Source organism: Scheffersomyces spartinae (genome assembly GCF_019049425.1).
Source record: "Scheffersomyces spartinae strain ARV_011 chromosome Unknown scaffold_8, whole genome shotgun sequence".
NCBI classification, from domain to species: domain Eukaryota; kingdom Fungi; phylum Ascomycota; class Pichiomycetes; order Serinales; family Debaryomycetaceae; genus Lizanozyma; species Lizanozyma spartinae.
This window is the reverse complement of record NW_025065055.1, coordinates 239,738-266,290: the sequence shown is the minus strand read 5'-3', so window position 1 is coordinate 266,290 and position 26,553 is coordinate 239,738. Positions and strand designations below refer to the sequence as shown.

The window sequence follows — 26,553 nt, the reverse complement described above, 5'->3', positions numbered from 1 at the left end:
TGACTGTTTCAACCTCGCTTCAGATGATACGTCAATCAATCTGAAACATTTAGTCATGCATTCGGACAAGGGAGCGACACTTCGGAACGGATTGTAAAGTTTGCCTAATATATTAAAGAGGATCTACGCCGCATCTCTGCTTTGTTTTCTTATAAAATTGATTCTATAGCCTTTTGGAATGACAAAAGGAATATGAGTTATCAAGACAATGAAACTTCATCGTCATCAAGAATTCCTCACGCCAACTTTTCAAAAGTCACACAAGGTACAAGGATGCGAGAACAAGACTTGAAGGACATTTTTTCAATTCTTTTGATTAAATTGGATTTAAAAGAGGTCCCCATTGAAACCTCGTCAATGACTTCCTTTTTGAGGAAAAGGGAGTATCCTTATCTGTTTTCAGCAGACAGAGCTTTGCAGGTGATGCAGGATTTAGATTTGGTGATTGACTTGAAAAAGGCTCGCACGGTATTCAAATACGACATCAATAATCAATTGGGATTGGACTTTCTAAGTCGATTTTACGACGCGAAACTTTTGCATTGTCCAACTGATAGAACGAGAATGGAGTTAAAGTTAGGGCTTACTGTTCAACCGACTCCCAAGGGAGTTGCAATTCTCGTTAATTTTCTTTCTAGATCGGGAATAGAGTTGACGAGATGGCCCTCTATAACATTCAGTTCTTTGAATACTATGGAGTTGTTTTATTTTGATCGTCGTGGTGCTTCGGATAAAATTCTCTACTCCAATTACTTGCTTTACCTTGTATTTGTACGACTTATGGGGAATAAACTACACATTTGGTCTCCCAGATCTGCTCCGCAATTGGTGTACTATCCTTGTCTCGCAAACGCAGGGTATCTGACAGACCGACTGTTAAGTGTCTCAACGGATGGTGAAGAAGTAGTCGAAGAGGATGAAGATATCTTTGATGGTCTTGGTGAGGGGGGACTGAAAATCCCAAAAGCGGAGTTTCACTCGTATTTTCATTTTGGTGCTACAGAAGATTCTCTAGATTCATCATCTAGCAGTTCAGAAGGTTCGAAAAAAACTCTGAACCTGCTGGATTCACATTCTAAACCTGACCCCAACAAGAAACAGAATCAAAGCAACAGGACTACCATTCATGGCTCCTTTACCGTTAGTCCATTTCACCATCGATACTTTACTAATCCCGAGTCAGACTCTCATATCCAGTACTATGTTTCTAACACCGGAGTACGTCTTTTTGAAGACAAATGGTTTCAAAATGAGCACGGTAAAACGCTAAAGAGCAATGTGTGTGTCTCAGGAAAAGCCATATGCCAATGGCTATGTGATTGTACTGACATAATGTACCCTAGACAAGCTGGAGATGTTGCTGAGCTATTGGTTAGAGCCAAGTTGCTAAAACCCATCTCACTACCTTCAACATCATCACGTGAAAGGTCAAAGCATGTCATGGATGATCGGAATGCCCTCTATTGCCTTACAGACTTTGGAATGAGGACTGTTCAGTGGCAGACAACCAAGCTTGAACTTGAGGAGGTCACTGATGATTTCACCAGTCTTGCCTTGAGCTTGATTATCAAGGGACGTCCCGAATCTACCACCAAGATTGTTCCAAAATATGTCACAGAAACGCTGAAGACTTTGGAAGACATTATGAAAGATCCAGGTATGAGACATTTATTCAAAAAGCATTTAGAAGCTGAATATTGCTGTGAGAATCTAGATGCCTATTACGAGTTGAAACGACTAGAGAAAGCGGTTCAGTCATTACATAAGATGATTAATGAAGAGCTCAACAGTGATAAGAACACTATGTGGGACGTTATCAATGCTGCCAACCAATGTCTAGCATTGGCTTACAGAATCTACTTTATCTATATTGCTAGTGATGCTCCATTCACATTGAATATCGGACACGACTCTCGGATTTCAATAGACAAGATCTTAGTGGAAAGTAAAGAACTGCCTTATCTTCAAACACCTGTGGCCGAGATGCACTTTGACTTCGATACAATGAAGGTTGAAACTCCCAATAAGAAAGAGGAAACAGTTAAGAGCCCCGCAAGAGTACATTTAAAAGACCAAAGTGATGTAGAGATACTTCAGCATGTTTCAATACTGACATTACCTCAGAATTTGAACCTGAATTCAATGATATCACTGACCAAATCACCTACAGAGAAACGGCTACATTCTATGGTTAACACTATTGCTCGGTTTACACCGATTATGAAGGACATTCGGGGCCAAATATACAGGATCCTAGTAGAGGATTCCGTACCCAAGTTTTTGAACAGTAAACTCTTCAAAGATGCAAACGAAGCACTACATAGATAAGCCCACACTCTATCACGTGACACATACAACTATAATATCACGTGATTATATTACTCCCGATTGTTATCTCACAGTTTATATACAGTATCAATTTAACTATTAAAGGCGACACAATTTCCCGCAACATGACTCAACTAATTTCTCTGCGACATTACTACTACTACTACTACTACCGATGACAGTAGGAATCACCAGCAACGACGATGAAGGCGTCTTGCGGATATTCGTGGTAAGACATGGCCAAACCGAGCTGAATGTGAAGAAGATCCTTCAAGGACACATGGATACTGAACTTAACGCTACGGGCCACGAACAAGCCCGCAGAGTGGCTGAACTGTTCCGGGACGTGCCGTTAGACCACTGTGTACTGAGTGACCTCGTACGATGCGTGGAAACTACCAAGTACATACTACACCACCAACGACTGGTGAGGTTGGAGAAGACGTCGAGTTTACGGGAACGGAATATGGGAGTGCTTGAAGGTATGTGCATTACTGATGCCCGGGCCAAATACGGAAGTGATTTCAGGAACATAGGAGAAAAGAAAGACTCACTTGTTGCACGTGTCGAAGAGGTGTGGGATGGGCTCATTGCCGATGCACAGGAAAAAGGTTGGAAGAACTTGGTGGTTTGTACTCATGGTGGAGTCATCACTGCATATATCAACTACTTGTACACTGATAGGAAATATGGCCTAAATAGGAAACTATCTCCGGACAGTTTAAAAGTTCCATTTAACACCAGTGTTCTGACCATCGATATAGTTTTAGCAAATAAGCAAGGGACCATACAGGATTTCGGCAACACGGATCATTTGGGAGGACATTTCACTGTCAAGGATCAAGATTTGCGCTAATAGAAGTAATAATATAATATATATATAATAATAATATAAAATAAAACAAAAATATACTGGAACTAAATTAAACTTGCATGGTGTTTGATCTTGAAAAGGAAGCATATTTAGTGAAGGGATCTTTTCTTTCTAATTCGTATTCGGGATTCTTAGCAGATTTATGCCATTTTCTATAGTAAACCCTCTTACTCCATTTCCAAGTTTCGCAGCCACACAAATACAATATACTGAAACCAAACGAAATCCCCCATTCATAACCAATGGGCCCATGTAAAAACACCTTCTTGTTAATCACGGGAATGTAAACCACGGGGAACACACTAATGAAGCCACCAATTACCGACCAAAATAAAAACTGGTTGCCCCACAAGTGACCATACCAAGTATTATCCTCGTGGGGACTTTGGAAGAGGGATCTTGTAGGATGCACACATTCCCAAGCCAAGATCAAGCAACACCAAGTCATATTGGCAAATGTCGCAGATCTACCCAGAAAGATCAACTTACAGTTGAAGTTATCATTAGGACTGTTGCAGTTGAAACCTAATTCCCCGTCACCCTTTCCAAAAACGATAATCACAAACCCAACCAAACACACCACAGCCATCATGAAGCCGTAGACAAGCATATCGATGATCAACTCCTTGGTGAAAATGCTGTTGCTTGGAGGACTTTCTAAGATATCGTCACTGGCAGCTTCTTGACCCAACCCCATGGCCGGAAAGCAAGAAGTCACCACTAAAATCCAAAGCACCTCAACAGGTGAAAGTGGAAACACAGAGTAGCCTGTATCGTCTTGAAAGGCCAACCCAATCATCAAATACAACGCCTGAGCAATGTTTTCCGCAAGCAATTGCAAGACAAACTTTTTAATGTTGGCCGACATTCTCCTGCCCTCTTCAATGGCGTTTAAAATGGATGCAAAGTTATCGTCACTCAAAACAATGTCACTGGCTTCCTTCGCCACGTCTGAGCCATTGATACCCATAGAAATACCCACATCAGAACGCTTCAATGATGGAGAGTCGTTTACACCGTCACCGGTCATGGCCACAAACTTCTTACGACGATGCAAGGCGTCGATCATTCTAGTCTTTGTATGAGGCGCGCACCGAGCGATAACCAACGGTAACACAGGCAATTGATCGACTTCGTCGTCAGACAAAGCATCAAACTCGCTGGCGGTCATGCACATGACCTTCACAACGTCGTCAGAATAATGGTACAAGTTGTAGGGTAAAATACCCACCTCTTGAGCAATAGCCTTGGCCGTGGAAGGATGATCTCCTGTAAGCATACGGACATTGATGCCCGCCTTGTGACAAAGCTTTACGGCACTAAGCGACTCCTGGCGAGGAGGATCATAGATGCCGATTAAACCCAAAAAAGTCAAGTCCGATTCAACATACTCACGGTCAAAAGTTTCAGCAGAACTGCTGTCTGACCACACTTCAGTTGCATCGACTTCAACGTCCTTTTCCTTTGACTTTTCAGTGTGGGACACCTTAGGAGAGTCGACGCCTCTGAAGGTCTTTTTGGCAAACGCCAACACCCGGAGCCCTTGAGACGATAACGAAAGCACATGGTCTTCGATCTCCGACCGGTCTTCGGCTCTCAATAACGTGACACCGTCATTGGTGTACTTACAGGCTTCTATCATTCTCTCGACCGCTCCTTTGGAGAACACCTCGTAGGTGTCACCGCTTTCGTTGGAATCCTTGTAAATCACAGACATCTTCTTCACACTGGAATCGAATGGGAACTCCTGAATGAGCTTCATGTTGGGGAACAACTCGGGCGTGAACTTTAACCGTTCCGTGAACACCTTAATGGCAATCTCCGTGGCATCACCATGGGCTTTCCATTCGCCTTCAACGTTGGCAATCTTAGCGATGTTGCAGAACGTAGCACAAGTCAACCACTGGGTAAATTGATTATTCTTCCCTTCATTAGCTTCAAGCGGTCTGTACAAAGACATTTCTTCTTCGTCCGACTGCTTGATCTCCGTTGGGGTCAACTCTGAGAACTTGATGGTTCCATTATTGGGGTTATAGGGAGAATTGTCGGCCGTATCTTCAGTGGAGTTATCAACCATATAAGTCCCCACAGAAGGTATCCAACACTTTTTGGCAACCATTTTACCCATGGTCAAGGTACCGGTTTTGTCTGAGCAAATGTCGTCCACTCCTCCAAGGGACTCCAATGAGTCCAACTTACGGACAATAACATTCCTAGTAACCATGACCTGGGCTCCAACAGCCATAGTAATGGTGAGAACCACAATCAAAGCAGAGGGAATCATAGATAAGGCAACACAGATAGCGTAAATGGCAACTTCCTTGTTAACCTTCATCTTTTGAGACGCCATAACGATAATAGCAAACAATACAGCCACCCAGAACAAAAAGATCGCCAACCAAGACAACTTTCTCTGCAATGGGGTCCCGTTGGTGACTCCCAAAATGCTACCAATGATCGACTTGACGGTAGGCTTCTCCTTCTTGTGTAGCGACCTTGCAATCTCACCAATCTGAGTGTTCAACCCGGTTGCAACCACTACACCCACACCTCTTCCCTTAGTGATCATGGAAGAACTGTAGCACATGTTAATTCTGTCACCCACAGGAACTTCCGAGGTGAATGTCTCGTTTGGGTCCTTTACAATTGGAAGAGACTCACCTGTTAACAAGGCTTCGTCTGCTTCCAAGTTCATGGCCGAGATCAACCGGATATCAGCAGGGACCGTGTCACCTACTTTAATAGTAACAATGTCCCCAGGAACAACTTCCACTGATGGGATAACCACATCGTCTCCGTTACGGAGAACTCTAGCAGTTGGTGAGGACAATGACTTCAAGGACCCCATGGTCATTTCCGCCTTATATTCTTGGACGAACCCCACCACGATGTTGATGCCTACCACAGCAGCAATCACACCACCGGAGATCCAGTCTTTAATTGCAAGACAGATCACCATGGAGATGATAAGCACCAAGATCATGGCGTTGAAGATCTGGTGCAAGAAAATAGCGGTGATGGAGATTTTGGTCTCATCACCCAAGCTGTTAGAGCCATATTTGGCTAAAAATTCATTGGCTTTATTTGTAGTTAAACCATTTGCAAAATCGGTGTCTAATTTAGATTCGAGGTTCTCGAGATTTACTTGATAATCCTGGAGTTCGTCTGACATGGCAAGCACAGAAGAAGAGTAATCATAGACGTAGCGTTTTTAAATGAAGTATACAATTATTATTACTTCCTCTCTTATAGATTTTAAGTTAATATTGTTTTCTACAATTATGCTCTGCTTGTTTGAAGGTAGGGAAAGTCCAACATTATTTATACAAGTTGGTGATGACGCCTAGACCTTGAGATAAGGTAGAATAATAAACTGCAGAAGATAGCTTGGCATGAGAAACAAATTGGCATCCTTGGCAGGTGCATACTAATTATACAATAGAGAACCTTTAAGGGTGGTTCTATCTATTAATAAATAAAACTATAAGCTAGGCTAACCCGTACTAACCCTCGGATAAAACCTCGAAAGACTCTATTCTTCGTACATCCTTCAGAATACTGTATGCGGCGCCCCTCGGATATGCGGGGCAGAACACAACCAAGCCTAACCTTGGCATAAATCATCATCATTTTTCACGATTGATTGTGACATGGTTTGAAGAATTCTTGGGACTTCTGAGTTCCATCTGCCACCTGTGCTGTGGTATATTTTACATAGGGCAAAGTTGAATTTCCATTAAGCAATAGCGATGAGCGTCCCCCCCAGTATGTTAAGTTATCGCATGTAGTGGCATTATCGTGAAAGTTTTCTACTTTTTCACTATCAGTTTACGACTGGCATTTATTGTACTGCTTGACCATTCATTCCCACTTTGGCCTGCTGCCCTTTGTGTAGTTCCTTTATCAAAAGGAGATTGACATAAGGCTGCAAGTGTCAGACATACAAGAAATTTGGGGTTGAGGCGGAAAAACACTGGAGATACCGAGCGGAGTTAATTGGGGTTCTAATTATAAAGTCCGCTCATCACAGCGAAGTCCGCTTATGACAGTGAAGTCCGCTATAACTTTATGGACATGAACGTCTGATGCTTATGTTCAATTGTTTGGGCTGTACGTCAATAAACGGCCCTACTTCATAAAATATGATCTATCTCATTGTTAGGTGTACCGATGTGCTTGTAGTACCTCCGAAATAGATAATTTGCTTGCTTCCAAGAAACATAATTGCCATGGCTCAGACACCCTATTTCTTGAATGGAACCCTCGGAATTCACCCATTCAAATTGTTCAGTCGAATTGTGATACAACTGATAAACGATGTGCTTTTTCAGGTGTCCGGGGGTCTTCGATTCGCGAAATCAATGTCTAAAATTTTCAAGTCCACCATCACCACTACCAAGCTACTAACCAGCCCAACCAGCTTTTAACCCTTGACTATGGAGTTCACAGACATCGTAAACCTTCTTGATGGCCGAGAGTTCCGGGAAGCCGACAGTCAGATCAAAAGGGGACGGCTTAAGTACCCTAACAACTCGGCGTATCTCTGTTTACTGATATACTCAGCATACAAACAGGGCTCCAAAGTTAAAGCTATAGCAAGTGCCAAAGACTTTGTAAACAAGCACGCACTCAACGATGCCAACTCTGTTCTCCTTCTCTATAGACTCTTCAGCCAAGAGGGGTTGACCAAAGAAGCGCAACAGACGTACGAAACGGCATTGAGGAAGTTCCCCATACTTGGACCCAAGTTGCTTCCTGCCCTCATCGAGCAAATGGTAGATGGAGTAACCCCTATAAACATCAAGCAGATGGAGAAGTTGCTCATGCAATTGCAGAAGGTTTCTGGTGAGACTAAGGATGTCTATAATGCTGCGTTTGCCTGTTCTCTTATGCCAACTGATACACTCTTGAACCAATTGGGTGTGAAGTTGGTAGAAAAGGTGGCAGTAGAGAATACTCAACAACTCTATGTGGTGACAAAGCTCAATTCCAACTTGAGACAATGGGACGCTGTGATCGATGCCACTGAGACGTTTAAGAAGAAGTCCGCAGAAATTGCATTGGACTTGGAAATTGAAACTCTCTATGTTGAAGCATTGATCCAATCACAGAACTGGACCAAGTTGCGTATCCACACGTTACCCAAGTTGACTACGTTCAATGACTATTCCACGATCTTGAACTTCATTCTTGCCCTGAGACAATTGGCCGAGTCTTTCAATGCCACAAAGGAACTCCTAGACACTATACCGTTCAAGAGAAACCGTCTATTATCGTATTTGGAGTTGGCTGTACAATATAACATGCCTCACGAGGTTTACTTGCAACAATACTACGATGCCCTCAAAACCAAGTTGTGTTGTTTCTACGATATTCGTCATTATCCTAAGTTAAATGCTTTGAAATTGGAAGAAGGATCCAATGATTCCCATGTGGAGATTAATAACCAGAAGTTCAAGCTTATTCTTCTGGGGGAGGATTATTCAGTAATTATCAAGGAAAATGAAGCCATTTATGAAACGGCCTGTGCAAAAAAAAAGTCCTTGGAAAGATACGAATTACTTCCTGAAAATGAGCTTATACTAATGAACTTACTACTTGATGATAATGTTAATGCCTTTGAAAAGACTGATAGGTTACATTCAGTGCTTTCTCGTAATCCAGATGATCCTAGAGTCCGGATGTGGATGATGCACTCATTAGCCCAATATGGCCATTTCACTCAAACAATACTCGGACACTTTGAAGATTTAAAAATTAAAATGATCCAAATCGATACGTTGGGTTACTACATCAGCAATTTAGTCCCGCTGAAGGAAAATGCCATGGTGCTATTCAATTTATATCGTTACTACTTGACAGTTCCGTCTGAGAATGTTTCTATGGTGTTACAAGGCATGGAGAACCAAGTGTACACCAAACTAGAAGGGTTTTTCAACTTCTACAATAGAAGCTTGAACTCTGTTGGAGAGTTGCAATTGGCATTAACCATTGCAAAGATGACCACTGTCTTGGGATTATCCGACTATTCCTCCTTCTTTGTTGACCGTATTAAAACCAGGTTTCAATTGGATCTGTTGAACGATAATCGTGACTTCAAGACGTTGTGGAAATTTGGAATCAACACCAAGGAAGCAGAAGCTTATGCCAACAGCCTTCTGCTGTTGTTGACGTTAAAACTCGAATACTACAAGACCCTCTTATTAAACGAAGGGAACCCAAGCAACGCACATTCTCATATCAAGAACCTCAACAAGTTGTTGAGTGGGGAAGATACCAAATCACTAAACAAGTTCGAAACTTGGTTATACCGAATCTACTTCAACTTGTTCAAATGTCTATTCAAATATAACCAGAAAGAAATGGTTACCAACATGAACTACTTGACCAAGAACCTCAAGTTCACCAAGGTCATGCCGATAATAGGAGAATTTTCAGTGCTTTCTTCAGCATATACCCTGCTGATTGTATCTTTGGTTGAACTAGTACACAACTTGACAGGCTTGACAGATTTCAAGCACCTCAGAGACCAACTCTGCACAGATATAAAGAAGGTTAACATCAGGTCATTGGTAGAAGCAGAGCTTGAGAAAACAGGAGCATCTAAATTTGGATTCACCAAGCACTTAGATAACTACGACATTCTTATTTCGTCATTGAAATAGATGCAACATAACTTAATACCTATGGTGTGCTACTTCTTTGCTAAGTTCATACTCTGTGCAATCTGCTCTATTTGCTTGGTTCCCTGACTCAACATATACTGTCTCTGGCTCTTATCCGGGATTGGTTCTTTGACCCACTCGTGCTTCAAGAACGTCAAGAGATCGTCTTTCTGTGGGGATGCATATATTTGTCTGAGGGCGTCGCGATATACTTTCTTTACTCGCAGCCGAAACAAGAACTCCTCAAGAGGAAGTGCATCCTTTAGGCTTTTGGAGCTGAAGGACCGTACTAACATTTGCACCGTGCCAAAAGAAGCGTAGTAGTACCAAATTTTTCAACTCAAAGATATACAGTCGCTAAATTTGCCAAGGTAGTTCTCGAACCAAAATTTTCGAAGAGTACACTTCAATCCATTCCTATTATAGTCATATAATTACGATTATGATTATGATTATTACCTTAAAAAGCTTTCCTCTGATCATTAAGTAATGGACTGAAATTGAAGGCATATAGAAATATTAGAACGCTTATCATATTAAAGTGTAGTCAATTTTAATGCGTTCAAGCATTATAACTTTGTAAATGTTGAAAGTAGTTTGTGTAAGAATATTCCGTTGACCTACCTTGACCTAAGTAATAATGAATTTCATAAGGTAGGCCTATTGGCATTATGATGCCAGCAACAGTTACAATAAGTGAATTTTCTGCTACTTCCAACGTAAAAGAGTTTCCATAATGACTTGTTCCTCAAATGTTAAAGCGTAGACAACTATAGCATGTACTTTCATTTGAAAGACGAATCTAGTTAACATTGAAAATAATGTTCGTCATAGACAGCCACCAACCGTACGAGTAATCATAAAGGAAGCGGATTTAATATTTATGAATTGAACTATGAGTTGCAGCTATTCTTGTGCCTATCAAACGGAGCGATTTGAACTTTGCGCGTTCAAACCAAACACAAGTAAAGAAGACACTTACTATGATAATTGTATTCTAGGTGTAAACAAGTAGCCGTTCAAGAACAAAAAGCCTCTCCATATGCATTGATGGTATCTTAAATCGTATTTGCCATTAAGAATGAAAATGCCTTAAATCGGATAGAATCAGCTGAACTTCGTTATGCAACCTTTATTATGGACTTCCTGGCCCATAATAAAGGTATTTGTCTATCATAATACGATCCTCACGAGGACTATCCAACATTCCTGAATGATGTGTCTCATTGCCAAATTTGGATCTCAAAATCGAAAGATGGCTAGCAAGAAATCAGCTTCAGTTTTGAATGAAGCCAATAAGAAGTGGAGTTCGCGAGTGCACTTCAATAGACTCGATTCAACTCGTGCTTCAATATGTAGGGACCTTGGGACATATGGAGGGGTAAATGCCGGTTAAGGGAACCTTACCCTGTTCCCCGTATTGTACGGTGTCACCGAAACCCCTCAAAAATGGCAAGAAACAGATACCCAAAAAAACGAGCACTCTGCTGTTCCATTGGCCCTTCAAGGATCAATTAATTTGATGATGTCAATATAGCTCTATTGTTGCGATTAGATTCAAATATCGTCTTATCCTGATACAAAAGTTTAACTTGTGTTAGTATTGTGTTTGCTTATTAGATACTCACGGGTTTTCACTTCCGGAAACGCTGCTGCTAAGGGTAGCAAGAATCGATTAGACCAGATCCACCTATTAAATGGCTCCTTACATACTACCATAGCACAAAGGAAAATAGTGCGGGGCTACTAAGTCTTGTTTTGTCTTCAGACGGAAATATCACTAGATCACCGATGTACAGGTCAGTGTTGCCCTTTCAAGATATGCACTGGTTAGTCTGCTGAACTTTGTCAAGATTTACTAAGAGTTAAATGGGTGCAAAAACACTACAGTCATTTTCTTTATATTACCATGCGCATTTCAATATAGTGGGCTCCTGACGCATACTTCGTATCTGTACAACCATCATTGCAGACCGAATCACGAGTAATAGAGCCTTGATCTCGTTGACTAAGTGCGAAAATGCCTCTGAAACATAAGAAACCTCAAACAGAAGCAAATTGAGGGGTGGGTAATTTCTTCCTTCAATTGTTTAACACTCATGTCACGTATGACGGCAACAATAAGGAATACATAAGAATAATCCTGGTGGTTTTGATGGTATCCAATTTTGCGTCTCTGCGTGCAGAACAATAACCTCTAGTTATGATTGGTGATAGTCCACGTTTGTATATCAAGAAGCTTAGAACATTCAAAGACAATCAATCTGGGGTAGTTCGGGTGGATCTCCAAATTAGGCATGAACGCGCAAAAAACTGTATGTACCCCAGATTTTAGGTATGACTTCCCAAATAAGTCAAGCTCAGGTTTGTGTCTGTAGCGTGCTCTTCTGTGGAAGGTTGCGATATTCAATATCATCAAGTTCACTTGCAATGCATAGGCGGGGAAAGCTGGCTTTGACAGGGCTTTACATTAATTGATGTCGTATTTTTGGGAACATGGTTAGACAGAATGACCAACCAACTATTTTTTGTCTGATTTGGTTGTTTTTGTCCTGTTTCAGGTTCATCAAACGTATACCGAGTTAACCGAGCCACAACGGTTCGGGCACATGGTGGAGTAAGTTCCTTGGAGTGACATGGGGTATTAACCTTGGGTGGAGGGGGAGAACATACGACATGAGGTTTGCAACCTTGTAGTTATGTCTAACGAAAATATGACTATTACATGATAAATATCCCGTCTATACAATGAACAAGCTTCATGGTAACTGACGGCTGCAAGAAGTTATTTACTGCGAAGACTTCTAATTATGCATGGTTTAGAATGTCTCTAACGATAGCTTATTAACAAAATTTGCTTATCAACTGACATTTTCCAAGTTTTAAGGACGTACTTCGACATCGCCGGGCCCGCTGGAGGGTATTGTTAAGTTAACTAGTTCCAACTTTAAAGGGTATAATATAATTATATCTTAACATTAAGAGATGCTTGAATTCATAGAATTATCTTAATTTCGTGAGCATAGAATAACATTTATTGAGGCGCAACTGACCGCACTGGAGGTAGTGATATGACCCAACTTGAACTTGATATCCATAATACTTAGAATCTTAAGAAAATACATGTCAATAGTACCTTGAAGCTAAAGAATAGTGCTGCAATCTGAAAGCAGACCAATAGATTTGGAAGGAAAGACGCGGAGTTACATTCCATGAACTACGATATGAGTACTTAGCTTTTATTCCGTTGCAACGAGTTACTTGAGATGGGTTAATTACGACGTGCGTCAGTAATGATTTTATCATCTATGGGGGTTTTTTCTTATTCATAATCTCGATTGTACGAAAGGATAACGAGGTTGTTTCCTATGGTAAGTTGGTATTTTTTGATTTAGAAATATCTTCTATTTTACCTTTCGTTGTTAGTGCTTATTCTAACGGTATCTACGGTTTAAAAATAAACCATTATTAAATATAATTTCTTTATCTCTGAATAAATTAACCTTACGGGGAAATATATTAAAATATATAGAATATTTTGAAAATATTTTAATAAGTAAGCAAATTATTTCAAATGAAGGGTTTAAAGCTGAATATAAATAAGCTCAGAATAATGAAGCAAATATTAATATTTCACTTAATACAAATAATAAGAAACCTTGCATTAAACCTTTGTTAACAGCTAATATATATTTTTAAAAATATTTCTACTTTCATCTAAATTATTAGGTTGGCGTTTAGCCTCTGAGAATTCTTTAATGTTTTCTGCGGATTGTATATTCGTTTGTTTATATATTTTTAACAAATCTAATTTAGTATTATTTTGCTTTCAATGAAATCCAAGCATCGATATACTTTCTCCATATGCTTTTCAAAGGAAACTTGTTTTCTCTGGGTATTGGCCATTATACAGTTACGACCCACTTACGTTCAAGTTTCGATGGAGAAAATAAGCTGATTTCAAGAAAACCTGAAGCTGACAGCATTAGCTGTGTTAAGACGAATCTATTCATAAATTATTATAAAACATTTGAGGATCTGATGCAGTTTTCCCGTTTATAAATCTAAGGCTGATTACCTTTACTACTTGGACAACCGTCATAATTCAAAACCTAGGACGTTATATAAAATCCGACTGTTTAGAACGGATGCATTCTTTTAAACACTTTAAGCTCTGATGATTTTGAATCGCATAGACGATGGCTCATTCAAATTTTGTTCTATTAACTTTCGTTGTTAAGATAGTCTATTTTGGTTTCAATGGGTAACGGGGAAAAAGGGCTTGATCCGGATAAAGAGCTTGGCAATGAAAAAGTTGAAGTAATAGGTAAGAGACAAGCGTTAACCAGATATTTAATGTCTACCATGCCTAAAGGGTACTGTGCTAGCTACGGATGATATATCTATGGAAATCTTGTCTAATGTTTTGCTTGTGAGGTCTACGCTTAGTCAAGAGAATTCTCAAATAACACTTAGTATGTTTTCATATCAGCAGATTAGTCAATAATAGTATGGCAGTCGCTTACAATTAAGATTCTTTCGATTCATTTAATGTAGTAAAAAAATCTGTTAATATTAGGAGTACTGGTACATTAAGAGTATTGGTACACTAAGAATATTGGTACAACAGCAAGACAATGGATATAATAATATGACTACTGGTATTCTCTTCTAAAGAACTTATTAGCACATATTGTCATTCCTAAAACACCAAATAAACTTCGTTAAGAAGAAAATCTTTACATTTCCCGACAAAGTAGTATACTATTTACATTATTCCATTAACCTTACCAATTTTATTAACGAATAGTAACATCACCAAATATTGAAGTACCTTAGTATAAGTTAAGGTATACCAGTAGGGACAAGTAGATAGCAGTAGGTGGTATAGCCTAATTCCATTTAAAATAACGTCTGTCGGCGGAAAATCTTGATCATCAGACAAAAATCTAAATGGGTACAATTATACCTGAGCCCCGCTATTAAGCGTTCTCCATTCACGTACTACAGGCCTTAGAAATCCCAATAGAGCACTCTTACCTATTGTCAGGTTATGCGGACGGTCACTGATTCCTAATTAGGAATCGTAAATCGCACAGCAAAATCGGTAAATAGACTACTATAGGCGTTCTGCATGACGATTTCTGTCAATAATAGGAATAGGCTAATCATATTCCGAAACAACAGCTTTATGACCTTGACTATCTTTTAGTTAAGAAATAATAAAATTCTTGAACAACAAATCATATCAAACTTGCGTTTGATCAACCGAAATTTGCCTCAAAGGATGACAGGCGCTCCATTAGACATCTCGAACATACAGTTTTGAGTTTCAACAAACAAGAGGAGGCTTAACGGAAAAAACTCTGTTGTGTGGAAAAATCACAAACCTTTACGCAGATTCTATCTTGTGGGGTGCGTTTTAATTCTTTTTCTTTTTTGTTTAATTATTTTAATTTTGTTTAGACTAGGATAATTTGACGGGGAGTCCTCCAAAATTTAGTACCGACTTGCAGTTAGAGTTCCAGGAGAGGAAACCTCGTTCTAAGTGGTGGATGCAAATCATGCATTTTAGTGTCCCTTTAACACTGTGACTTCTTTTAGATTGTATCAATTGCACGCATTGTTTACTTGTAGGAACTGGATTTGTCCGGTTTAAATTAGTGGGGCTTTACTCCATACTTCACATCAGAAGTAAGGCTGTAGGAGCAAATCAGGAAAGTATATAATATGAGTAAATCTCTTGAGATTGAAAGATTTCATTTTTAAAATTACTTAACTAATCAAATCTAATTACATTTACATAACCACCATAAAAGTTTACAGATTAGTTAATCCGTGTCTAAATGTCTCTGCTTAAAGAACTCGGAAAATCCGAGGTGGAACATCTTGAGGTTGCTGAAGAAAATCAAAGAGTCGATAATTTGGCTGCTTCCATGCGTGAAGGTAATGGAACAGGTAAACGTTGGTGGAATGTTCCTTACCTTTGTTTCTTAAACTGGCAAATTTTTGTCATCACCTTGGCTTCCACCAATAACGGTTACGATTCTTCCATGTTGAACGGTTTGCAATCTTTGCCTGAATGGCACACCAAAATGGGTAACCCAACCGGTTCAATTTTGGGTGCCTTAAGTAACGGTACTATTTTTGGTGCCCTTATTGCTGTCATTTATATTCCTTGGATGGCTGATAAATTTGGTAGAAAATTCACCATTATTTTCAGTCAATCTTTCGCTGTTATCGGCGCTATCTTACAAGGTGTTTCTACTAACTACGGTTTCTTCCTCGCTTCTCGTATTATTATTGGATTAGGATCAGGTGCCGGTGCTGTATGTGCTACATTGATTGCTGAATTGGCTTACCCAACCCACAGAGAAGTCGCTACTACGTTCTACAATGTTTGTTGGTATTTGGGTGCTATCATTGCTGCTTGGGTTACTTATGGTACCAGACACTTGCACGACGGTGGCCACTCATGGAGAATTCCATCTTATATGCAAGGTTTGATCCCACTCATCCAAGCAGTCTTGATGATATGGGCTCCAGAATCTCCAAGATACTACGTTGCCAAAGATCAAGTCGAAAAGGCCAGAGCAGTGTTGACGAAGTACCACATTGGTGGCTCTACTGATCCTAAAGACGTTGCCTTTGTTGAGTTCGAATTGAATGAATTTGCTGCCCAAATCAAGGACGATGCTGCCCACACCCAAAACTCTTCCTATATGGACTTTGTTACCGACGGCAGATTTAGAAAGAGATTGGGGTTGATTGCTTCTATCTGTGTCTTTACTCAGTTCTCCGGTAACGGTTTAGTTTCTTACTACTTGTCCAAGGTTTTGAATTCCATTGGTATCACTTCCACAACTAGGCAGTTGCAAATCAATGGTTGTTTGATGATTTACAACTTTGTTATCTCCGCTTTTGTTGCATCTGTGGTCAACCGTTTCAAGAGAAGACATATGTTTTTGACCAGTGTTGGATTAATGATGCTTTTCTACATTATCTGGACCATTTTGTCTGCTTTGAACCAAAAGAACGATTTCAAGGACAAGGGTTTGGCTAATGGTGTTTTGGCTATGATCTTCTTATATTATTGTGCCTACGACATTGGTGCCAATGGTGTGCCATATTTGTACGTTACCGAAATCTTGCCTTACTCTCACAGAGTTAAGGGTTTGAACATTATGACATTCCTTACAATGGTTATCTTGATCTTCAACGGTTTTGTTAACCCAGTTGCTATGGATGCCATTGACTGGAAGTACTACATTGTTTTCTGTTGTGTTAACGCGGTTATGCTTGCTGTTGTCTGGTTCTTCTTTGTGGAAACTTCTGGTTACACTTTGGAAGAAGTCGAGCAAGTTTTTGATGCCAGTGCCAGAGAAAAGTATGCTCACAATGTTGTCTTGGCTCACGACACTGACAGCTTTTCTGGTAAGGGTAGTGTTTAAAAAAAGTGTCCGTCTGCTTTAAGCAAAAAGGGTTAGAACTCTTCTGGTAACGTTCTAACCTTTTTTAGACTTCCCAATGCATTTTTATGCCTACTAATTTGTATAATGATTTTATGTATATGCTATAATTTCTTTAAATGTTTCATTTTTCAATGTAGTATGTATATGTCGCGATCGCTAATCTATGCATCAAAGTGGTATTTTTCCGAACTTATGTACATACATGCTGCAATGTTACATCAATCACAATGAATTAACAAGAAGAGATAAATTTGTTTATCATGTCTCAGCATTTGACACAAGTCCATGTGTATAAATAGCAATAGTTTACCCGTTATAACTAAATTTGTGAAAAATCTCTATCTACATTCATAAGGAGAAACTTTCTTATAGTATGACTTTGAAGCAAATTGTTATAAATAATAACCTTCTCCTTATTTTATCATGTGCGGGCGATTGTGCAAGCTCCCCGAACATTTCCATGTTGTTCAGTGTCCCCACACACAACTCCAGATTTGCTTGAATATAGTATTCTGAGCCCCAGAACACCAATATTCAGATAAAACACGACTACAGATATGTGTGTAACCGACAAGTGTATACGCATGCAACCCTCATTTATACTGACGCAGAATAGAAACAGCCAATTTTATATTTGATGTCACTGATTCGTATAGGAATGATACGATCTTTTGCCGAAAACCGATATCACCGAGTTGTTACACAAAAGCGCCAATCTCATCTTGGGCTCGGACTTATCGGTCGTCCGAACTACGGTATAGTATATTATTGACTCAGGATACCTTAAAAACCCCTTTAATACCACTTTCTTCTTGTTCCTCTTCAACTCAATAAAGAGACACCTTTAGTTAACAATATTATTATTACCACCATAATGAGCACGAAACTTGCAGAGTCCGAGATCCTCCCCTTAGCCAATGATGTGGGAGCATTAGGTAACAGAATCAACCATAGTACCAGAGCTGCCCACAATAAGATAGACAAAATGATGACGATTAAGTTTGCCATTGCATTAAGAGATCCCAGAATATATAGACAAGGGTTACAGAGTTATTATCATGTGTTTGCCACTATTGAAGAGTGTCTTGCTCGTGAGATTGCCCGGAAGACCAAATGGTCTGATATTTTACAAAAGATATGGAAGCCAGAAATCGCTAGAAAGGAAAGATGTGAAGCAGATTTGCTTTACTTTTATGATGGCCATAAGGAGAAGTTTATTGAGCCCATAATGTCTGAACAGATCAAATTTGTTGACCATATTAGAACTGTGACTGCTGAGAAACCCTACCTTTTATTAGCATACATGCATGTTATGTATTTGGCGTTGTTTGCAGGAGGTAGAGTGTTCCGGAGTTCTATTGTTAAGGCTGCTGGTCTTTTCCCCCGGAAGGATGGCCATTCCCATGATAACTTTTTGGAATTGGGTGGCAATTTGTTTACCTTTGACGTGGAAGATGAGCAGCTCTTAAGATTGATCTATAAGCGGGATTATGAGATCTTGACAAGAAACAATTTGACAGAAGATGAGAAGCTTGAGATCATCAGCGAATCACAGCTTATCTTCCAACGGAATGCTGATTGTATTTCTGAAATCGAAAGACATAACTTGGAAAAGTTTAGAGGGAAAATATCATATCAATTGGCCAACAATAGTAACTATTTATTGATCATCATTGTGGTGTTGATACTTGTGTTTTACGGGAGAAGATACTTTAAGTAGAGTATAGGTATAATATTTTTAGTGTGAGGAATTTGCCCATTAATCGTTCCGAGAATTACGCGGAACCAGTAGTAATTATTGGTCTGGAGTATAAATTAAACTGTCCTTAGCTATATCCTTTTTTACTCATCTCTTTCTGCTTCCAACTTTGCCTTTAAATCAGGATCTAGCTCATTGGTAACTCCGTCTTGATGATCCTTAACCCAGTTATCTATCCATGCTAATATACGATCAACATTCTCATCCATATCTTCCGCACTATTTGATTCTAAGGCAATGACTATCTCTGGTTGGTAACCTTCACGTGCTTCGTTCAAAATGACTTCCATGATCTCACAATCCAAGTTTTCTTGTAGTTTGATCTCATTATATCCTCGTTTACTTAATCTGTCAAAGAGATTACTGTTATCACTTCTCAATACTACAACCAAATCAATCAAACGCTCAGGGAACACATCACAACAATGCCAATCAACAATTCTTCCTCCCTTTTCCAACTCTACTTCAAGCAAATCAAGCAACTTGTCTTCATCGACAACATGTGTGTCCAACACTTGATCGTAGCTTTCAAAACACTTGTTCTCTTTAGCAAAGTCACTAACATTAATATGGGAATAGGAATCGTCGTTGTTTAACCCAGAAATAAGCGCCTCACAATGCGACGTCTTACCACATCCTGGTGTACCAGTAATGATAATATTGGGTCTGTATCTTACTGTCATAGTTACTATGTTTGTATTGCTAAACGACAATACGGTAGCTTGCTCCCTTTAGTTAACTCAAGAGATGAGTATATTGTAGTCGTGTATGAATCAAGATAGTGTAAAACTCAAACAAAACATGTAAATCGATAAATCCAGCTTATCGTAATTAAACTTTTATATGCAGCATATGATAATGAAGATAATCTAAATCTTCCGATCATATTCTTCACCTCCCAAGAACGCCTATTCTCGTTGCCACTCTCCATTAGTAAAGATTTCAATTTTAGCAGGTCTATCACGCCAATTATCTTTGTTTTCTATGATCTTATCCACTATTGTATCCACAATATTGTCGAGATCTTCCGTAACATTTGATTTCAATATTATATTCCTCTTTGCAAATTCTTCATCTTCTTCAGGTAAAATTCTCTTAATCATGGAGTTCAAAGACCCTTTAATTTTATCATTTTCATACGCTCTTTTCTTTCAGAAATAACACTGTCATCAGTTTCTAACACCACAAGTAAATCAATCGACATCATAATAACCGTATCAAAACAAATATCTCAATTGATAATGCTCCCTCCTTGTTCTCATAAATAGAGCGCAATCCTTAGACGTAATTTCTTTTCTTTGAAGACATACGTATTTGACACCGCATCTTGGCTTATAATACAGGCGTTCCTTTTGCAAATTCTAAAACGCTTAAACGTTTATATGACTCCTTATTACCTTAGCACAGATGGCTTTACAATGTCTTGTTTTACCACTTCCTGGCTTTTGTCCTTCATTATTCCGTGTTCTTCTATCTTTGGCTACCTGCATTTTGAATGTATCAATGTCATAATGTTGGTTTTGGTCCCCTCATAAGTTAAAAGTTCAATTGACAAGTGAGTCAGAATTAACAATTGCCATTTTGACTGAATAGATAGACTTCACCGTAATTATTACCACCAGTTAAAGTATTAGCCTTCAATGTAGCAACACCCTGATAGTACGACTTTCGCTTAAGTACACTATCGGATACAAAGAGCTCGTTTACTTAAAGAAACAGTTACAAGAAAATTGGCTGCGAAAAGTTTGGTATATTTAAAGGAAAGTAGTGTGTTTACCGATATGTTCTGAATAATATACTAGTATGATAATAATGCATAGATTCCATTAAATATTATAAACCAAACGACGTATATTACTAAAGATCATCATTTGGTTGCCAAATATGCACTAGTTTAGACACGATTAAACCAGTTTATAAAAAAAAAATCTCATCACTTTCAACAACACAGTTCAATATGCGAAAAGTCTTATTCCAGTCCTGGAACCAAGTTGAGATCATTTTAACATTCTTCTTAGTATCTTTAACTGCCTCAGATTTTGCCGCCATTATCAAGTGTTTGCAACTAGTTTCATTGTCTTCTTCTTCCTCACCCGGCATCTTTGCGAGAACTACAGTCAATTCAAATAGATTGAGAGACTCTATCACTTTCACAATCCCATTGAACAATTCTTTCGCTCTTATTAAGTTCAACATCATGTAAATCTATTACCTCATCTTTGTCAAAATCTCCTTCCTTATTGAAACACTTGTTCTCTATAGCAATATCTTTAGGACTGATGCAGTTAAAGGTCGCCTCTTCATTTATCTTAAGAATATTTCACTTCTTGCCGCATCTTGGATACTCGCCAGCAAGAATAATATTGGCACGAGTTATTACTGTTTATGACATGATTGCTGATAGTAAGAGTCTTGTTCTCATACAAATTACTGAAAGAAATGAATGTGGGGGCATTCAGTCTTATGTCTATTTTAAACTGAGTAGAATACTGCAAGACACATTGCCACCAAATAAGAATAATAATAGCCTAATTGAGTAGAATTGTTTACGCCACCACATGCAGACCCATTCATGTTCTATTGAGTCCAGTGGAAGAGAAGAAGAAGAAGTCATTAATACAGTTCAGTCAATCCAGTCAAGTTAAGTTAAAGTTGAGTCAATTAGCATCACGATTCGTGTATGTACCAAATGAATACTCATTTATGTCGGTAGTGTGACTACCATATAACAACACTTTAATGTTGAAATAAGAACAAGCCAACATATGATGACAACCTTCAGATACACATACATATATATATAGAATGGGTATGTGACAGGTCATTTTTATTATTTGAGGTACCAAATATGACACGTAAATACTAACTATAATTCTCTACAGTTCAAGCACCACCAGGTTTGGCACCAACAGTTGATTCCATCAATCGAATAAATCATGGTGATGAGAATGAGAATGAGAATGATCAATTAGAAGGATTCGGTCTAAAGGGACTCACTGGTTTAGTTCGTATGGAACAAACAGACGCCACCACATTTGCCATTGGCCAAGATTTGTCCAAATTTGGACTCGATATCACAGGAGAAACAGAGATCCTCAAGAACTTACTGAGTCCATGGTCAGAAACAAGTAGAAGTGAAGTGGAACCATATTTCAGCATTCCTAAACTGATTCAAAACATTAATCCTCCTCCAGGACCTTGTGATAACCGAATCCAACAATTTGCAGATGAAACATTGTTCTATATTTTTTATACCAAACCTCGAGATGCCTTACAAGAATATGCTGCACGTGAGTTAGTGGCCAGGAACTGGAGATATCACAAGGACATCCAAGTATGGTTAACAAAGGATAGTAATGTGGAACCCACTCTTATAGGACCTGATGTGGAAAGAGGTGTATATATCTTTTTTGATCCACACAATTGGGAGAAAATCCGTAAAGAGTTTGTTCTTCACTATTCACTGGTTCAGGCATAAGTTAATACAATAATGTAAAGGTGTTTATTTGCTCTCCTTTTCGAACGTAACCTTATCAACTTTTATCCCCTCGTTCAAATACGTATAGATGTAAAGGGTACAAGTGATACCTTGGATATCAAGCAAACAGAAGGATGGGATCGAAGACTTCATTTCAATCAATTTATTCATATCAGATTCTGTTAATTCAACTCCTTCTTCATTGAGATCAGAAGACGTTTCATCGTCTTCAGGCTCTTCTTCTGTTTGTTCTGCTTGTTCAACTTCCTTTGGTCCTGTTTGTTCAGTTTGTTCAGTTTGTTCAGTTTGTTCAGTTTCTTCTTCTTCTTTCGACTTCGTGGATGTTTTGTCTTGCTCTTCTTCAACTTTGTTATCTACAGCTTCTTCCTGATCCTTTTCCTCCGCTTCCTCATCCTCCTCCTCTTCTTCTTCTTCTTCTTCTTCTTCATCGGGCCAGTCAAACCCATAAGCTCCAGTGGCACTACCAGGATTCACAAAAAACCGTCCATCCAAAGTATATGCCTCCACCTTATGAGTACCTCCCCAAATGACAATATCAACGTCGGCCTCACGAGCAAAGGCCGATAAACTCAAGGGATCATTCCGTGGCAGAACCTGGTACCCGTTGGTGAACCCAATTCGTAAGCCTTCAACACTTATAGTCGAGTACAAGGGAATGGTGGAACAAGAACTGTTGCCTTTCTTCCCACTGATGTTCTGAAGTTGTTGAGAGATTATATTAGGATCATCAAATTCACCTCGAACAAGATTGAAACTTGGTGATAGGTCATAAAGAAACTTCAATGTCTCGTTGGAATTGATGATATTCCCTAAACAAACCACCTTGCCGATCTTAGAGTGTGCTGGCTGGACACTCTTATTATTGTTACTGGTGGAGGTGCCATAAGAGGGGTTCAATAACTTACGAAATTTGAATGGCAAATCAATAGCCCTATCAGGTATGAAAAAGTCTCCAATTGCAAGAATAAACATGGTGGTTACTTTAATGAAATAAGTAGGTATGTTTCTTACATAAGTTAAATGTAAAAAGTATATAATCACTTTTGGTGTTAAGTTTTCTCACGTGATAATAATCTTTTTGATATTTTATACTCTGCAACTTTTTTAATAACAATTGTCCGATATAGTGTAACGGCTAGCACGGTTCGCTTTCACCGAGCAGACCCGGGTTCGACTCCCGGTATCGGAATTTTTTTCTAGACCATATGAAGAGCTTTTCATGTTGAGGAGAGTATGTCCTATTATGATCAATGTTTTATGCTACTTTTTTAATATTAATAACTAAATGCTATACTAAAATGGAGTGTCATCGTCTTCTTCTTCCTCCAAATCAATCTTACCCTTTCCTGCTAATCTGGCAGCAGCCATTTGTTGAGTATCCACCTGTTTCTTAACCTTTCTTGTCATCTTTTCAATGGCAGCCTCGGCATCTTCAGATTCCTGTTCAGCATATTGCATAACCAATCTTCTTCCTAACAAATGGACACCTTCTAATTGGTTCATGGCATTCTCTGCTTCCTTGGTCAAAGTGTATTCAACGAAAGCAAACCCTCTGGCAGATTTGTCAAACTTCTTAGGAACTCTAACGGACTTGACTTGACCAAAAGATCCAAACAACTCCAAAACGTCCTTTCTGGAGGCTTCGAATGGTAAGTTTTTGATGATAAGCTTGTTGGACTTGGACAGAGTATTATTACTGCTATTATTATTATTCTTTCCGGTGGAACTTCCTTGTCTGTGGGAAAGTTTCAATTGCAATTTGTGACCGTCCAAAGTCTTACCATCCAAAGTTCTAATGGCTACTTCTGCTTGTTCCTTTGTCTTAAATTCAACAAAACCAAAACCCATACTGAGATATGCAGAAGAATTTTTAGGGTCCTTCTTGGTTTTAACAGTAGCAACCACAAACCCAGGTAAACCTTTAAAGAACTCTCCTAATTGTGCAGTTGTGGTGGAGAAGTTCAAGTTCTTAACAAACACTGAAACGGTAGGACCTTCAATAACTTCTGTCTCTTCAACTTCCTTCGAAGAAGAAGTCCCCAATACATCGTCAGCAGTGACAGCAGCCACCACCACTGAATTATCCTTAACTTCAGAATTGACTGCTGAAGATGATTCTGCTTTGGTGGGCTCTCTGATAAAGAGACCCTTGGGACCCTTTTCCAAATAAATTATACCCTTTTTGAATCTTCTGTATGCCAACTTTGTGAATGCAGCTCTGGCACTTGGTGCATCAACAAATTCAACAATGGCAATAGTTCCAGCTGGAGGCATTAAGATTCTCTTAAGAGGGCCATATGTTGAAAATAATTCTCCTAATTCTTCTGCTGTTGTTCCAAAGGGGAAGTTCTTAACCAAAATGATTTTATCATCTCGTTCTTTCTTTTGAAATTGAGTTAAATCAACTCCTCTATCTTCAAAGTACTTTCTAACATCTCCTAAGACATGAGCTTCAGCTAATGCTTGCTTAACAGCAGAACTGGAGCTATGAGGATCTATCAATTGTGCTTTCGTAACTCCTAATTTGGATGCAACAGATTCCATCACGGCATCTTGGTTCATGAATAATGAGTTCCAACTGAATTGACTCTTACCGGCTTCAGCTTTCTTCTTCAATTCTCTTTGCTTCTTTAAGGGCAAATTTTTCAAGTCAAATTCGTCTAATCTATGACTTTTCTTCTTTTCACCAGGTAAAATGTGAAGAATTCTTCCTTGGAAGATTTGCTTATCCATGGCCCTGTATGCTGAGACTGCTTCATTGGGGTTCTTGAATTGAATGTACACAAACCCTTTAGATTTGTTGGTACGGGTATCAATAGCAATGTGCACTTCTTCCAACTCTCCAAACAACTCAAAAGCTTTTCTAAACTCATCTTCGGAAGCATCATAAAGAATGTTTCTAATGAAGAGTCTTCCGGTTTCAGCAATCTTGCTTGCACTTTCTTGTTCTGGTGTTAATTGGATTCCCTTTACAGGTTGTTGTTGTTGTTCTTCTTCTTCTTCTTCGACATTGTCAATGTCCATACCTTCATTAACTTCATGCCCTTCTGTACTGTGATCGTTTGGCTTATCTGTTTTTTCTTGTTGATTTTCGTTTTCCTTCATCCGAATCCTTTTAGACCTCAACCATTCCATATCAGAAACGTTTTCATCGGCTGCTATTTTAGAGTCCAGGGGTAACTCACTTAAAGATATCATTTTTTCTTCTTCCTCCTCTTCATCTTCTCCTTTCTCGTAATCTTCCTGGTTTTCTTTCACCTTCTTCCCAAAGTCTTCGTATTCGTCGTCACTCTCGTTCTCAGGAACTAGGGCTACGTCATTATCCCTAGACTGCGATACTTCCTTCCTCTTTCCGCTGTGACCTTCATCAAGGGCGTCCTCTAATTCTTTGACTCCTGGAGCTCCAGAGCCATCAGCTAATCCATCATTGGCCCACGACTGAGTTTGAGCACTAGGTTTCATGGCATCCATAAACTCTCTCAATTGTGGATTACTATTTATTTCTTCATCAATTTTGGACTTCTTATTCCTCTGTTGATTGTTTTTCCCCCTTAGCTTCTCCTCCTGTTCCACCAATCTATCCTCCGTTTCTGCCAATCTCTGCGACATCAACCTCTTCTTGTCTCGAACAGATAACGGCACTGTGGGATCAGAGAACGTCTTGGCAACTTCTACTGAGATTTTAGAAGTATCAATAAATGACCCATTAAAAAATCTAACCGCTTTCTCGGCTTCAGCATCCGATTTGTACCCAACAAACGCAAACCTTCGAGACTCTCCATTCCGTTTCTTCATAAGTTTTACATCACTAACGTTTCCCCGTTGAGTGAAATGCTCTTTCAAACGATCTTCGGTCAAATACTGGGGCAACCCCTTGACTATCAAACGCGACATTTGCTGAAATGATATCTTTTCTCCTCCTTGTTGTTATTCACTAAGATGAGCCGGAATTAAGG

At 39.2% G+C, this 26,553-nt stretch overlaps 12 protein-coding genes and 1 non-coding gene across 13 annotated transcripts; 7 read left to right on the top strand and 6 right to left on the bottom strand.

Moving 5' to 3' along the window:
* Nucleotides 1-273: 273 nt before the first annotated feature.
* On the top strand, nucleotides 274-2,195 carry SST2 (GTPase-activating protein; the record flags this gene model as incomplete). The annotated part of the gene is made up of 2 exons (XM_043195552.1): nucleotides 274-2,077; nucleotides 2,125-2,195. 2 exons carry the CDS (start codon nucleotides 274-276, stop codon nucleotides 2,193-2,195), a joined length of 1,875 nt encoding a protein of 624 aa, XP_043049725.1.
* A 336-nt stretch (nucleotides 2,196-2,531) lies between these two features.
* On the top strand, nucleotides 2,532-3,184 carry KQ657_004886 (phosphoglycerate mutase; the record flags this gene model as incomplete). The annotated part of the gene is made up of 2 exons (XM_043195551.1): nucleotides 2,532-2,557; nucleotides 2,761-3,184. 2 exons carry the CDS (start codon nucleotides 2,532-2,534, stop codon nucleotides 3,182-3,184), a joined length of 450 nt encoding a protein of 149 aa, XP_043049724.1.
* A 67-nt stretch (nucleotides 3,185-3,251) lies between these two features.
* ENA2 (Na(+)-exporting P-type ATPase) lies at nucleotides 3,252-6,374 on the bottom strand (the record flags this gene model as incomplete). Its single annotated transcript, XM_043195550.1, has 1 exon — nucleotides 3,252-6,374. The coding sequence occupies one exon, from the start codon at nucleotides 6,372-6,374 to the stop codon at nucleotides 3,252-3,254; it is 3,123 nt and encodes a 1,040-aa protein (XP_043049723.1).
* Nucleotides 6,375-7,638: 1,264 nt separating this feature from the next.
* KQ657_004884 (uncharacterized protein) lies at nucleotides 7,639-9,867 on the top strand (the record flags this gene model as incomplete). Its single annotated transcript, XM_043195549.1, has 1 exon — nucleotides 7,639-9,867. The coding sequence occupies one exon, from the start codon at nucleotides 7,639-7,641 to the stop codon at nucleotides 9,865-9,867; it is 2,229 nt and encodes a 742-aa protein (XP_043049722.1).
* Nucleotides 9,868-15,713: 5,846 nt separating this feature from the next.
* Nucleotides 15,714-17,318, top strand: KQ657_004883 (uncharacterized protein; the record flags this gene model as incomplete). Its single annotated transcript, XM_043195548.1, has 1 exon — nucleotides 15,714-17,318. One exon carries the CDS (start codon nucleotides 15,714-15,716, stop codon nucleotides 17,316-17,318), a length of 1,605 nt encoding a protein of 534 aa, XP_043049721.1.
* Nucleotides 17,319-18,213: 895 nt separating this feature from the next.
* Nucleotides 18,214-19,059, top strand: HMX1 (Hmx1p; the record flags this gene model as incomplete). Its single annotated transcript, XM_043195547.1, has 1 exon — nucleotides 18,214-19,059. One exon carries the CDS (start codon nucleotides 18,214-18,216, stop codon nucleotides 19,057-19,059), a length of 846 nt encoding a protein of 281 aa, XP_043049720.1.
* A 122-nt stretch (nucleotides 19,060-19,181) lies between these two features.
* On the bottom strand, nucleotides 19,182-19,781 carry HBR1 (nucleoside-triphosphatase; the record flags this gene model as incomplete). The annotated part of the gene is made up of 1 exon (XM_043195546.1): nucleotides 19,182-19,781. One exon carries the CDS (start codon nucleotides 19,779-19,781, stop codon nucleotides 19,182-19,184), a length of 600 nt encoding a protein of 199 aa, XP_043049719.1.
* Nucleotides 19,782-20,006: 225 nt separating this feature from the next.
* Nucleotides 20,007-20,588, bottom strand: KQ657_004880 (uncharacterized protein; the record flags this gene model as incomplete). Its single annotated transcript, XM_043195545.1, has 2 exons — nucleotides 20,007-20,246; nucleotides 20,496-20,588. The coding sequence occupies 2 exons, from the start codon at nucleotides 20,586-20,588 to the stop codon at nucleotides 20,007-20,009; spliced, it is 333 nt and encodes a 110-aa protein (XP_043049718.1).
* A 632-nt stretch (nucleotides 20,589-21,220) lies between these two features.
* On the bottom strand, nucleotides 21,221-21,672 carry KQ657_004879 (uncharacterized protein; the record flags this gene model as incomplete). The annotated part of the gene is made up of 2 exons (XM_043195544.1): nucleotides 21,221-21,374; nucleotides 21,665-21,672. The coding sequence occupies 2 exons, from the start codon at nucleotides 21,670-21,672 to the stop codon at nucleotides 21,221-21,223; spliced, it is 162 nt and encodes a 53-aa protein (XP_043049717.1).
* Nucleotides 21,673-21,903: 231 nt separating this feature from the next.
* Nucleotides 21,904-22,576, top strand: KQ657_004878 (CCR4-NOT core subunit; the record flags this gene model as incomplete). Its single annotated transcript, XM_043195543.1, has 2 exons — nucleotides 21,904-21,907; nucleotides 21,981-22,576. 2 exons carry the CDS (start codon nucleotides 21,904-21,906, stop codon nucleotides 22,574-22,576), a joined length of 600 nt encoding a protein of 199 aa, XP_043049716.1.
* Nucleotides 22,577-22,600: 24 nt separating this feature from the next.
* On the bottom strand, nucleotides 22,601-23,569 carry VPS29 (retromer subunit; the record flags this gene model as incomplete). The annotated part of the gene is made up of 1 exon (XM_043195542.1): nucleotides 22,601-23,569. The coding sequence occupies one exon, from the start codon at nucleotides 23,567-23,569 to the stop codon at nucleotides 22,601-22,603; it is 969 nt and encodes a 322-aa protein (XP_043049715.1).
* Nucleotides 23,570-23,714: 145 nt separating this feature from the next.
* On the top strand, nucleotides 23,715-23,786 carry KQ657_004876. Its single transcript has one exon. It is a non-coding gene; the product is annotated as a tRNA-Glu (tRNA).
* A 104-nt stretch (nucleotides 23,787-23,890) lies between these two features.
* On the bottom strand, nucleotides 23,891-26,491 carry MRD1 (RNA-binding ribosome biosynthesis protein; the record flags this gene model as incomplete). The annotated part of the gene is made up of 1 exon (XM_043195541.1): nucleotides 23,891-26,491. The coding sequence occupies one exon, from the start codon at nucleotides 26,489-26,491 to the stop codon at nucleotides 23,891-23,893; it is 2,601 nt and encodes an 866-aa protein (XP_043049714.1).
* Nucleotides 26,492-26,553: the final 62 nt, after the last annotated feature.